The following is a 14,018-nucleotide window of genomic DNA, read 5'->3' on the forward strand; positions in this document are numbered from 1 at the left end:
ATTAATATATACACATATCCTCATATAAAAAGAATTATTCAAACTTAAAATAATTAATAAAATATGTTTAGTGTAATGAATAATATTCTATAAATGTAGAGCATGAATAGTAAATTTTAAAATGAAGAAAAATTTTAAAACATAGAGTATAAACTATTCTAAATAAGTGCAATCTATAATATTCTGTAATATATTTTTTAATTTGGTTCTTTAAATATTTTAAAGCTTCTCTATTTTAGAGTATTTAATGTGATGTGAGTACTCTAAAGTTTATAAACTATTCTAAATAATTGCAATGCATGTAATATTTTTTTAGAAATAGACTACAAAATTCTTTAGAATTACCAGTTTACATATAGAATAATAAGTGTATTGGTACAATCACTAACTGTTTCGGTATTTAGAAGAATTTGTTAGTCTAATTTTTTTTATAGTCGTGTATGTTATAGTTATTTAAGAAATCTTACAAAATTTGAGAAATTCAAAATAATTTACAATATGAAATTCAATGTTCAAACCATCTATTTCACACACGTATAAAATAAAAAAGTCACACGTGTAATAAATTTTTTAAACCCTACTTTCAGCGTGTTAATTTTTTCTGAATTTCTCAAAATTTTACAAGATATCTTAAATAACTACAACATATATGAATGCATCCTACTAAAATGAGTGTATTGGTACAACCCCTAACTGTTTCGGCATCTAGAAGAATTTTTTAGTCTAATTTTTTTATAGTCGTGTACGTTATAATTATTTAAGATATCCTGCAAAATTTTGAAAAAATCAAAATAATTTACAATATAGATTTTAATGTCCAAACTATATTTTTAATCTAAATACCGAAATAAATAAGAATATATCAGTACACCAGTCTATTTTACAATTTTTCTATAGAGTATATATTGATGTGTTTGTTTTAGAGGCTATAATTTGCTTGAATGATTACCATTTCAGGTCATTTCACGTTGGATACCACTTTAGCTAAGCACCATCAATTTAGAGAAATCATAACAAGTACCTTGAATTTGAAAATAATACATATTATCTCACTTTTTTTTTTTTTTTGTGTATTAATAACACTTATGACTATGAGTCTATCTAATAACCCCACATAATAGCATTTTCCACCTTGTGCTTCTAGTCTCTCTCTCTTTCTCATTCCCATTCTCAAATGCAGTGTTATTTTGAGTGGTTTTTCAGTTTTGGTCACAAAGTTTGGATCTTTATTTAGTGGTTCTAGATCTGAAAAACAGTGTCAATTTTGCTGGTGAGTGTTATGTTAATAAAAGCTTAATAACCTTTGTTTTTCGCTTCCAATGATTTTTTAACCCAATTTAAAATTAGTTTATTAAACAAAAACAAACAGTAAAGAACAAAAAGAAGCTCATGACACTGTGTTTTTTCTTTTTTTCAATTTTAACTTAATAAAAAAATACCCTTTTTGACTATATAACAATAAAAAAAACCCAATATTCAAAGGCTCCCCTGCAAACCAAGCTCAAATTTTTATGTCATTTTTCTTATTTTTTCTCAGAGTCTTCTCTCTGCTTTCCTCGACATTTATCTTGGAATGGGCTTGATTGGTTTGGAATTTGAAAACAATTTTATGTTTTTAAAAACTTAAAATGTGGGGGTCCACATAAAAATACTTGATTGGTTTGGTGTTTTCAAAAACTAAATTTGAATATGATTTTGAGTTTTAAGTCAAAAAATAAAAACATCAATTTTATGTTTTCTATGTTTTCAAATCATTGAATTTAAAAACTCTTCAAATACTCTCTTACTTTTTTATTTTGGGATTCCCAACCAATCACAAATCTAATTTTTTAAAACTCAAAAACACAAAATTACACTACAACCAATCATATTTTTAAAAATAATTTTTCACTTACAAAATTCAAATTTTTGTTTCCAAAACACTCTTTTAGAAAACACAATTTTCAAATCTCAAACCAATCAAACCCTTAAAGATTATTTCTTTTTCTTTTTCAGTTTTAAAAATCTCATCTTTATTATTACCCACCTGCTATTTTTGTTTCAGCTAAGAAGGGTCATGAAGAGTTAGAAGAAGAAGAAGTGGGTTGTTTGTTTTTCTCAAATGGAGGGTTTAAGCTTAATCTCTTGTTGTTTTTTTCTTCTGGGTTTTCTTTTCTTGTTAGGAAAAGCTGACCCTTTTGAAGATAAACAAGCTTTACTTGATTTTGTAAACCAACTTCCTCATTCTCGTTCTCTTAATTGGAATGAAACCTCTCCAGTTTGTGACCATTGGACTGGTGTGTTATGTAATGATGACAAGACTAGAGTTGTAGCCGTTAGATTACCTGGAGTTGGATTTGACGGTCAGATTCCACCCAATACACTCAGTCGTCTTTCAGGTCTTCAGATTTTGAGTCTTAGATCTAATCGTTTAAATGGGCATTTCCCTTCTGATTTCACTAATCTAAAAAACTTGTCTTTTCTTTACCTTCAGTTCAACAATTTCTCTGGGTCATTACCATTGGATTTCTCAGTTTGGAAAAACCTCACAATTATTAACCTTTCACATAATGGTTTCAATGGTAGTATCCCAAACTCTCTCTCAAATTTAACTCAGTTGGCTAGTTTAAATCTAGCTAACAACTCACTTTCTGGGGTTATTCCTAATCTCAATCTTCCTAAACTTCAACAGTTGAATTTGTCAAACAATAACTTGAATGGTACTTTGCCTAAATCACTTGAAAAGTTTCCAAAGTCTGTTTTCATTGGTAACAACATTTCATTCCCAAGCTCCACCCCACCTAAGATTTCACCTGTTATTACACCATCTTTAGTACCATTTTCTAAGTCCAAAAGTAATGGGAAGAAACTAGGTGAAACAGCATTGTTGGGAATTATAGTAGCTGGTGGTGTTTTGGGGCTTGTGGCTTTTGCTTTTCTAATACTTGTTTTCTTCTCAAGGAGGAAGAAGAAAAGAGATGAAGAAGATGGGATTTCTGGTGGGAAATTGAATAAGGGAAATATGTCTCCTGAGAAAGTGATTTCAAGGAGTCAAGATGCTAATAACAGATTGGTTTTCTTTGAGGGTTGTAATTATGCATTTGATTTGGAAGATTTGTTGAGAGCTTCTGCTGAAGTACTTGGTAAAGGGACTTTTGGTACTGCTTATAGAGCAATACTAGAAGATGCAGCTACAATAGTTGTGAAGAGATTGAAGGATGTGAATGTTGGGAAGCGCGAATTCGAGCAACAGATGGAGCTTGTTGGGAGTATTAGGCATGAAAATGTTGTTGAGCTTAAGGCTTATTATTATTCTAAAGAAGAAAAGCTCATGCTTTATGAGTATTTTACTGAGGGAAGCCTCTCTGCTATTTTACATGGTATGTGTTTTGTTTTTAATTTTGTCTTTCATTTCTCTAAAATTGCATAATCTGTTTTGTGGTTATGAATAGCAATTCATTGCTTTGTATGAGTTTGTTATGAAATATATAGATATAGATATAGAATTTTGTGTAATTATGAATTCATAATCTGAGATTTGGACTAGGACAAGGATTGCTTTAGGGTGTGTTTGGAAGTTAGGATGTAATTACTCTGATGATATTTACATATGAATTCATAATGTTTTGTCCAGCAAAATAGTTAGTAATTACAACAAAAATAATAATATTTAGAATAGAAAGTTTAATTACCTAATTATCGTCCGAGGCATAAGAATTAGAGAGTGTAATTGAAACCTCTCAATTATCTTCAATTACATAATTTCTGTGTAATTACACGGTCAAACAAAGATGCAACTACATATCATAACTTTCTAAACGCTTCCTAAAAGAAACAGTGGAAAAGGCAAGTAGTAATTCATAAACATATACAAACCATTAAGGCTTTTCTTCCTTCAGATTTAGATAAGTGTTCAAGTTGTGTTTATCTGAATAAATTTTAGCTTGTGATGTGCTTAGACATATGATACTTTGTGTTTGTTCAGGTAAAAGAGGTGAAGATAGAGTTCCTTTAGACTGGGATACCCGGCTTAGAATCGCTATCGGTGCTGCAAGAGGCATTGCACGTATACACGCAGAAAATGGTGGGAAGCTTGTTCATGGAAACATCAAAGCCTCGAATATTTTTCTCAATACGCGACAGTATGGTTGTGTTTCAGATGCTGGTTTAGCGAGCATAATGAGTTCATTAGCGCCACCAATTTCTCGTGCTGCTGGTTACCGAGCACCAGAAGTAACTGACACTAGAAAAGCATCACAATCTTCTGATGTCTACAGCTTCGGTGTAGTTTTGCTAGAGATTCTCACTGGTAAATCGCCAATCCATACTACTGCTGGTGATGAGATTATTCCCTTGGTTAGGTGGGTTCATTCAGTTGTCCGAGAGGAATGGACTGATGAAGTGTTTGATATCGAGCTAATGAGGTACCCGAACATAGAGGAAGAAATGGTTGAAATGTTACAAATTGCCATGTCTTGTGTTGTAAGGATGCCCGATCAACGCCCCAAAATTGGTGATGTTGTGAAGATGGTAGAAAATGTGCGACGGCTTGATAACGAAAGCCAAACGCATGTTGGAAACAATGCTGAAAGCCCGAAACCAGAGCCAAGAGCTGGCACAGACACTGAGTAGGCATTTTTTGCCTATTTTTACTATTTTTTTTAACACAATCTGGTGAAATATCATACTTCATTTTGCCTCAAAATGTTGTTATTCTCCAGTAAATGCACTAAAGTTTATTTTTTTTTTACCAACATGGTCCCCATTTAGATAGAGTTGAGTCAGGTAAATCTATTGGTACATCAGGTTGCTCTGAGTTAAAGGTCTCTTTTTTCTCTGTAATTTAATGTGTTTTTTGTGTTCATTACTTTCTCTGAAAATGTGGGAAAAATCCCATTTGAATGAAAGGAAGAAATTGGAGGGAAATTTTTGAACCAAAACAAAGTTGTTTTCTTACTTTATTTTCTTATTTTAAATGAGAATTTTGAAACATAAGAAAAAGAAAAGTGCATTAGTTTCTGGTGAGAGCTTTGAGAGTTAGGAATAAAACTACTCTTTTTCAAAAGCTTTATCTTACATTCCATTTGGGGTTTAAATTAAAATGAGCATACAAAAGAAGAAAGTAAAGAAGTAATGTAATCCAAATGTTACTCCAAATTCCTTGATAGAGAATTTGAATTTGGTAAGTTATGATAAAAACTTTTGAGTAAGTTTATAGTGAATCTCTTAAAGGGATGCTTCCGTAAACTTTTATTTGTTTTGGCATTTAAGAGAGTTTTAAGATCTATTTTTTTTTCATGAACGCATACAATGTAGCTATTTAGGGTCACCTGTAAATTTTTAAATTTTTTTGAATAATTTACAATGATAAAAATAAAATTTACGTATATTATTGCATGTGCGACTATTTATCTTATTATACGCGTAATAAGTAACTGTTTAAATCTTATTTTAGCATTATAAATTATTCTAAATTATTTAAAAAATTTACAAGTGATTTTAAATATTTATAACGCGATTATAAAAAAAAAAAAAACTAAAATCTTTACCAAAACGTCTTTTTAATAGGTTCTACTAACATACATTTGCAAAACTTTTTGACCTTTGAAGGTTCTACTCTACAAGTATATTTCCTCTTTTTTCTACTTTTGAATATGGAAAAAGGAATGATGTTTGCAAAAATATCATTCCACCCACTATGACCTTTCAACTTTGTCATGCTAATAATAGTATAAGATTTGTTTATTTTGATGGAATATATTAGAAGATGATTATTCTTTATAGAAAAAGTTCTAAATGAGAGCATGTTGGATAATAAGACAGGGTGATATGAGAACCAACCATGTGCTTAATTTTCAACTCATACAGTTATAACTCAATCATTTTTATTTAAAGAAAATAAGAAGCAATCATCACTTAAATATTTAAGTGGAACACATGGATGAACTTAACTATTTATGTCCTCAATATCTTTGTAAAATAAAATATGCTTATTATTTTTCTTTTTCATAGTTTGATAAATATGATAAACTACAAAAGTGGTGCATGCATTGCTATATTTTTAGCTTATTATAAAAGATGACTTTAATAATATTATAAAATTATATTAAATTTGACACAAAATACAACACAAATAAAATTTAACACAAAAAATTTCAAAAGATTTATTTGAAAAGTATAAACCAAGCCTTTGAAGCCATCTTTTATAACATTATTTTTTTTCAGTTATTTATTTGCTACTAATTAATTTTTTATTAATTGAAAGGTTTTTCACTTCTTATTTATTCATGTGAATATATATTTCTTTTTTCAATAAAAATAAATAGTTTCTTTATTGAAATTATTACATAGAAAATATAAATTGATATTTTATTTACAAAAATACCTCCATAAGGTAAAGACAACATTTATACCTTTTATGTAATTTTAATTACTAAAATACCACTTAAACTATCATCACTTACACAATCAGACGATGGTTGCAGGGTGGTTGCTACGTGGTTGCACGATGGTTGCATCAGACGAATCAGATGGTTGCAGGGTGGTTGCTAAGTGGTCGGTCGAAGGTTGCATCAGACGAAGGTTCAATTAGACGAAAGTTTCTGAGTGTTTGCTGGGTGGTTGGCTGAAGGTTGCATCAGACAAAGGTTTCAATCGGACGAAATAACTGTTAGCAAAATATTTAGGCAATTGTCATGCAACTGTTGTGAAACATTAAAAATGAAAACAGTATTTTCACGTACGTAACTCTATCTACATGTCTCTTAATGATTTATTATGAATAAATTCACCACTAAAAATTTGGAAAACAACAAAAATACACCAGGATAAACATTTTACTATAATATTGATGTAATTTTTTTTGGATTATACTTGAGTTGGATTGTTTGGGAACTCCAGTTCAACTTTTTGAGATCTGCTTTTCATGGATCCAAAAATTGAAGTCAGGACATTAGTTTCATACAAATTAAATTGAATTTCCAGTTGAATTTTAGTTTTGTAGTCGTTTTTCTACACCTTTTTATGAATTCGAAGCAGCCCTGTTTTGATTGATTTTGGTCGTCTTCTCAGGTGAAGTCGCCGAAATTAATGGTGGTTCTCTTTCTCATTGAATTTTTGTTTTGGTTGCGTTGGGTTGTTGTGTAGTTGCACGATGGTTGCCCAGGAAGTATTGATCCTGAGTTGAAAGTGTGTGTAAGTGGTATTTGTGTAACTTTTTTTTTATTTGGGCTGTATATTTATTTATTTGGCCAACTAAAAATATTTTTGTAATATTGTTATTTTTTTGGTTAAAACTAAAAAAAAAAAAAAAAAAAAAAAAAAAAACCTTCTTTATTTTCCAAACACAATTATAAAAATTAGGCCCAATATTAACTATTGTCTAACCTGAATGACACAAATTTTACATCTTTGAGATGGTCTTACAATGATGCCATTGTTGATTTTAGATATTTTCCAAAAATTATAACAAATTAAAATAAAAAACAAATAGTAACATATAGGGATATTTGCAAGATAACTACTCAAAGTTTACCCTTGTAATCAGCTGGGACCAATAATTAATTTTGACAATAAAACTACATAAGTTAAAAAATATCTTTTTTTGTAACCTTTAATCAATTTTCATTAAAATGTACTCATCTTTTTAAGTGAGTTGTCTAATTTACCTTCACTTTCTACTTAATTAAAACATAATTTACATTAAGTTAAAAAATATAATAAAAACATAGGTATATCTTAACAAACTATAAAAATAAAAATAAAAATAAAACAGGTAAAATAAAATAGATATACAATGTAATTTCTTCTAAAACTAATGATTCCGTTAATCTCCATCCATTAGGTAGTAACTAGTATGTATGATACAAAATATGTACTTTCCTCAAATAAAACAGATGTATGTTGCGAGTGTTTTTTAAAAATAGCGTTTATGTAAATTTTTATTGGCCAAATAATTTTACAAAATTTTTATTAGCAAAATAATCATGTATGGTCACACAAACGATCAAGAATTACACTGCGCGACCATAAAACAACCATAGATTTACACTGTGCGACCATCATGGTTACATAAAATAAATTAAGTGAGATTATTTTACAAATTTTAGCATTTCACATTATTAGTTTGACAAATTTCACACAAGAAAAGTATGGGAATAAGGGAGAAGAAATTTCCAATTTAGAGCTATTTATAGTCCCTGACAATATACAAGATAAACAGACTCACTTTACAATCAAACACTTTTGCAAGTCAATGCCATATATGATATATACCCTTTTTGCAAGTCCATCAAATAATAGTTCAGAAAGAATTCATAAAATGTCAATCCAAATGCATAATTGACAAATTTACTAAAAAGTAGGATTCGAAATGTCTGAACTTGCTGAACAAAAGTGTCTGGTTTACCCTATTTAAGCCCAAAATCAATATTTAGGGTACCAGAACATACCCTTAATGCCCTCTGGATCAGGTTCGAAACCCAGGTTTCGATAAAATTCCACAACTGAAAAAACCATAACGAACAGCTCAAGTTCAAGCTTCAAGTATTAAAGTATAACAGCATGCAAATCTAGAAAAAGGGTGCAAAATCTAAAAAATCTTTGGTTGATTAGTAAATAACCTAAAGGAAAGAACACTCAAAGAATATGGAAAATTTAACAATAAAAATTAACTAATCTAGAAAAACCAATCCTTAATAGTAATCCAAAATCTACTTATAACAATGTTGTCATACCTTGGCTATCCGCGAAGAGTGTAATATTGCCTATGTCCCTCTGCAGAAGTGCCCTTATTATCTTTTCGACAAGAGCCTTACCAAGGCCTTGACCCTGAATGATAGGACAGTCAGAAAGCTACAGTATCAGATTGAATACAATCAAAATTAATGTGTTATTGTGTTGACAAATCACAAAACCATGTCCAACTATTTTTCAGTTAGTTTCGCCTTCAATAAAGTGCAACAAAATACCCCAGATAGCCGAAACATTACATTACCCGATCAACAACCACAACAATAATGAATTTGGCACAAAAAATTCCATTGCTTCATAACATTGAAATAAATTTACGACAATGTAGGTTTGGCTCACCTAAGTGTTTAACTAAAAAAGGAAAAAGCAATGCACAATTTACACATATAAATGAAACCTGGTAAGAAGGATCAACAAGGACATCCCAGATTGTTGCATTAAAGGCATGATCTGATGTAGCACGAGCCATTCCAATTAGCGTCTTTTGATCATCTCCCTCTGTCAAATAACTTCAAATACACTAAGATAATCATCAAATAGTTTTATATGTAACAAGAAGCATATTGTATAACATGCATTACCAATTCTATAGGAAATAAGGGCATGACAAGACTGTTATGTTTGCTGCATACCTGATCCTGGTAACTTTCGAACTGAATGCAAAGTAGCTACCATGTAGCTATTTTTTAAAGCAGCAGCCATTTTTGACAGAGGCCTCCGAGGCCAACCTACCTATGAAACGTAAAAATCAAATTTAACATTTTCCACTACGGAAAATGCAGTGATAAAATTCATTCACATTTCTTTAAGAATATGAATTTCAATCAGAGATGATTCAATCATATTACTTACAAGGGAATACACTCATTTAGTACCTTGTGTTTTTACCAAAAACATATTTGGTACCTTATGTTTTCAATAATACTAGATTGGTACTTCATATTTTTAAATTGTACATATTTGGTATCCTAAAATAAAATTTAATCAATACAGTTTTATTAATTTAACCAAACAGTTCTCAATTATATGTTATCAAATAAATAAATTTGAATTCAGAATTCATAAAATTTTAGACTATTGATTGTATTGATTAAATTTTATTGAAAAAATTTGAATTTAGGGTACCAAATAGGTATGATTGTAAAATACAAGATACCAAATAAGCATTATTAAAAATACAGGGTGCCAAACTTGTATTTAGATAAAACACAGGGTACCAAATGTGTAGACATAAATATCAATTTCTCCACCAGAAGCATGTGAGCTTTGTACAGAGAACAAAAATTACCTTATCACATAAAGATTGGAGATCATAAATATCAATTTCTCCACCAGAAGAAAATATGATCTGTTCAATTGCACCATCTGGTTCAGTCTTTTCAACAAGAACAAATTCTTCGGGCAAAGGTTCTTCCTCTTCTTCAAGTGTGGAGGGAGGTTCCACAACTTGTGTAGTACTATTCTTAAGAAACCTGAAACAATATGCATTTATTTATGCAGCTATTTGCAAGTAAATTATGAGTAATACATAAAATCACAACTTCTTTCATAACAAAGAATAAACTTGCTAACATTAAAGTTCCACATAAGAAACTAAACAAAATATCAAATTACCCAGATTTAATGGAATCCCAAAATCCAGCCTTCAGTCGAAAACCCTTATGTTTCTTACTAGCTGCAAGAAGAACAATACCCAGTACAGACACACACACACATACATGTACTATCAGATGCAAAATATTGTTAATTTAAAATCAATTACTCTGCATGGGTTAACACCTAGTTTCTCATAATTACTTTTATACGAAAGAAGTTTAAGGGCCATGCGGTTAATGGCTCGTTTCCACTTCTATGGTTTTGTAAGGGAAACAACAGAAACTGCCCATTAAATCATGTTGAGAGGATCATTTCTGGAAAACCCCTTGATTTGAGATTCAAAAAAGAAAAGGAAAAGCCCCACACTTATTTACTCTATTTTGGTTCCCCTTCGATAATAACATAACATTTTGCAGCCTAAACAGCTACCTCACCATCTTGATCCAGTCATCTTCGTCATATGATCATATCTTTAATTATTTCTTTCTCTTTTAATAAACTAAAAATAAAAATTGCTTTTGTAAACTCTATCTACATAACTTGATTGGCAAACATAATCATCAAAGAAACAAAATTTAAGAATTTAATTTTATGTTTCTCTCAATTTCATAATTGTTTTGCATGGAATGCTTATAACCAAAGTTTAAAATATTAGGAGTAGCCACGTAGAAGATACGTATTGATTCTTTTATGGCTAACACTTGGTTGAAGGGAAAAGCACACACCCATTAACACTTTTCTTAGTCAAGAAAAAGGCAAATTTCTAGCTACAAAATGGCAAATACGAATACAAGTGTAATGAGTGTGCATACCTTGTTTTGCTATCTGGGTATGTAGATTGTACGGAGACATTAACCAATTGGTTTCACCACAAGGCAAACCCAACGAAACATTAGGGAACCTACAATAAAAGGATTTGAAAGCGGAAATTGTTGGGTTAAGCAACACTTATGGTTTGTTTACTTTGAAATTGAAACTATTAATAGGCAAACATGTCTGAAAATTACTTACAGGGAAGAGGACATGAGCTTCACTGCTGCCATTTTTTAGGGCGGATTGGGCAGTTTTATGCAATTTTTTGAGCAGAAGTAGGTTGTGAAAAAAATCAAATTTATCAACCAAAGAGATACACTCCAAAACTGATGATAAATCTGAAAAGTGTGTATAAAATCAATATCAAGATTCCAGTGTACTCATACAAACAAAAGATTATAAAATCTAATTATGAAAAACAAAACCATACTAATAATATATCTCTTATCTATATAATAAATGCCTATATAGCAGAATCAAATACTAACAGCAATGCTGAAGAGATGGAAATGAATAAACCACAAGTGTCCACAACTTCTCTAAAAAAGGATTACCACTGTGTTCAATGCTGAATCTTCAAAAAGTGGAGGCCTTTTCAGATTGTCTCCTAGATATTAAGGCGATTAACTCGAAACAGCTCTTCCTAGTTCTTATATGGGATTAATTGTGTAAAACTGTCAAAGAGTAATAAAAGAGCTGGACAAAATTATTGTGTCACACTGTGTGAGAACAAACAATGAGATGGCACATAATTTGGCTAGAACTAGAAGAAGCTTGAGGTTGAGGATGAATGAGGCACAGGTAACTTGTTACTGGAACTAACTTCTACTGTTTCTTTCTAGCTTTAGTTTTTTCCTTTTGTTAAGCTTCTGTTTTGGCTTAAGATCACTTTCCATCCAAAACAAGATATAGAATTATCCCAAACTTAAAACAGAATTATTTTTATTGAACCAAAATTATGAAAATTTCTTTAGCCCTGACCCCTTATTACGTTTCAAATGGAAAAAGATTGAGAGCAAAATCTCTTCTGAAACATCCAAATTAGAATAAAATCTCGTAGAGAATTGTATGAGATGGTTCCTGGTATAAGGATTGTATACACATAGTTCAAGTGTAAAGGACTATGAAGATACCAGAACATGTAGTAACGTTTCAAATTAAAACTACTAAACATTATAAACTAATAATGACAAACCTCACTCTTATTGAAAAAAAAAAACAAAGAAAAGAGGAATGGATAATAGCTTAATCATATCCCTGTGGAATGGCAATGTAGAACAAATCCATACCACGAAACAGAGAGAGAATCATTTGAGAAAACTCAAACAACCAGACAAAGTTTCCATCGTCTCTTTCTCTGTAATTAATTCTCAAAAGCGTAAGTACAGTACCTGTTGTGAGTGAAGTAGAAGTAGTTGTTTATCCGGCGGCCAATGAAACGGAACTCGTCCTCTCCGATCTCCGATCTCCGACCAGTCAGTGAACGAGTTTGATAAAATTTCTATGGTACCGGTGATGAGATGAGTTAGTGATAGAGAGAGAAAGAGAGAGACAACAAGTTGGGCTGCTATAACTGGGCCTGGGCTTCTCATATTGGGCTCACTCAAACCAATACAAACTTTATTGGGATTATTTCACACATACACAAAAATAATAAAAAAAATTACAAAAATACTTGTACCAAATTTTAAATATTTTTACAATTTTATGATTTTATTTATAGAAAATATGGTCTTTGGATATATTTTATATTGTACCCTTATTAATTTATTGTTAATTTTTACTATTTGTATGTAATTTTTTTGTTGTTATTTGGATGTTATTTTTCTACTATTTTTATGTAAATTTCTTATTATTTTTATAAAATGTTGTAAAAATATATATAAAAAAAAGGGAATTTTTTATAAATATGGAATTTCTTAAAACCATTTTGAAAAATATGGACATTTATAAAAAAAAACTTAAAATCTGGAAAAAAAAATAAAAAACTTAAAAAATGGAAAAAAATAGAATACCTATAAAAGGATATTTCCATTTATAAAATTCCCACCCTAAATATCCAAATTCACCAATTCTTGTAACTCTGAAAGTCTGTTACGATTCATTTTGCACTCTGTTACGATTTCTTCCCTTCTCCTGCGATTTCTCTCTGAAATTCTTGGTGCTTTTGTCTCTATGCAACTCATATGGTTGATCTTAGGTTTCTTAATATATGAAGGTCAATGGAATTCTCATGTTCGGCATAGCAGCTCAAGGGAATTCTCAAGTTTCTTGCGATTCTCATCTGACTTCTTTCCTTCTCCTCTAGTGTGATTATCATTCTTCATCTTATTGTTCATGATCCTACAGCCGCCGATGACGAAAATCAATAAAATCTGAAGTCAAAATAGACAAAGGTAACAAACTATTGAATTTGATTACATTCTTGATGTAGTTAACATATTATTTAGGAAAAATGATAAGGAATTTTCATTTTAGGTTTTTATTTTGGTTCTCATAGTAATGTGTTGTGCTGTGATTGTAATTTTTAACAAAAGAACTCTCATATCTTGAAAAAAATCACCTGCTAGTTCAATCTTAGGGTTTTTTATTGCCTCTGAATGTAACCTGGAACTTTAAATTTGAATATGGTTGTGTTTGTTGTGTTGTGGCTGCAATTAATAGCAGAAAAATACCATGCCTTGAAAAAAGTCACATGCTAGTTCAATCTTAGGGTTTTTTATTGCCTCTGAATGTAACCTGGAACTTTAAATTTGAATATGGTTGTCTTTGTTGTGTTGTGGCTGCAATTAATAGCAGAAAAATACCATGCCTTGAAAAAAGTCACCTGCTAGTTCAATCTTAGGGTTTTTTATAGCCTCTGAATGTAACCTGGAACT

General features: G+C 30.5%; 2 protein-coding genes across 3 annotated transcripts; one reads left to right on the forward strand and one right to left on the reverse strand.

Annotated features, from left to right (window-relative positions):
* Window positions 1–1,021: 1,021 nt before the first annotated feature.
* On the forward strand, window positions 1,022–4,923 carry LOC115716148 (probable inactive receptor kinase At4g23740). Of its 2 annotated transcripts, none has more exons than XM_061116099.1 (3): window positions 1,022–1,586; window positions 1,974–3,359; window positions 3,965–4,923. In XM_061116099.1, the coding sequence occupies exons 2-3, from the start codon at window positions 2,102–2,104 to the stop codon at window positions 4,609–4,611; spliced, it is 1,905 nt and encodes a 634-aa protein (XP_060972082.1). In that variant the 5' UTR covers window positions 1,022–1,586; window positions 1,974–2,101; the 3' UTR covers window positions 4,612–4,923. The 2 variants fall into 2 exon arrangements, with proteins under 2 accessions (XP_060972082.1, XP_030500748.2); XM_030644888.2 differs by having other exon boundaries at window positions 1,119–1,270; window positions 2,045–3,359.
* A 3,205-nt stretch (window positions 4,924–8,128) lies between these two features.
* LOC115716162 (histone acetyltransferase TAP1) lies at window positions 8,129–12,696 on the reverse strand. The gene is made up of 9 exons (XM_030644907.2): window positions 12,531–12,696; window positions 11,338–11,477; window positions 11,139–11,227; window positions 10,345–10,405; window positions 10,019–10,202; window positions 9,363–9,462; window positions 9,128–9,228; window positions 8,715–8,808; window positions 8,129–8,483 (listed from the first exon to the last, which is right to left on the reverse strand). The coding sequence occupies exons 2-9, from the start codon at window positions 11,367–11,369 to the stop codon at window positions 8,404–8,406; spliced, it is 741 nt and encodes a 246-aa protein (XP_030500767.2). The 5' UTR covers window positions 11,370–11,477; window positions 12,531–12,696; the 3' UTR covers window positions 8,129–8,403.
* Between the last annotated feature and the right edge of the window lie 1,322 nt (window positions 12,697–14,018).

The sequence above is a fragment of the Cannabis sativa genome, chromosome 5 (assembly GCF_029168945.1).
Source record: "Cannabis sativa cultivar Pink pepper isolate KNU-18-1 chromosome 5, ASM2916894v1, whole genome shotgun sequence".
NCBI classification, from domain to species: Eukaryota; Viridiplantae; Streptophyta; class Magnoliopsida; order Rosales; family Cannabaceae; genus Cannabis; species Cannabis sativa.

Excerpts from the sequence above, each read along its gene's own strand:
- LOC115716148 (XM_061116099.1), top strand. The coding sequence starts at position 2,102 with ATGGAGGGTTTAAGCTTAATCTCTTGTTGTTTTTTTCTTCTGGGTTTT. Across the intron at positions 3,360-3,964 it reads CCTCTCTGCTATTTTACATG|GTAAAAGAGGTGAAGATAGA; the intron begins GTATGTGTTTTG and ends GTGTTTGTTCAG.
- LOC115716162 (XM_030644907.2), bottom strand. The coding sequence starts at position 11,369 with ATGGCAGCAGTGAAGCTCATGTCCTCTTCCCT. Across the intron at positions 10,406-11,138 it reads TACCCAGATAGCAAAACAAG|CTAGTAAGAAACATAAGGGT; the intron begins GTATGCACACTC and ends TTCTTCTTGCAG. Across the intron at positions 9,229-9,362 it reads TCGAAAGTTACCAGGATCAG|AGGGAGATGATCAAAAGACG; the intron begins GTATGCAGCAAA and ends GTTATTTGACAG.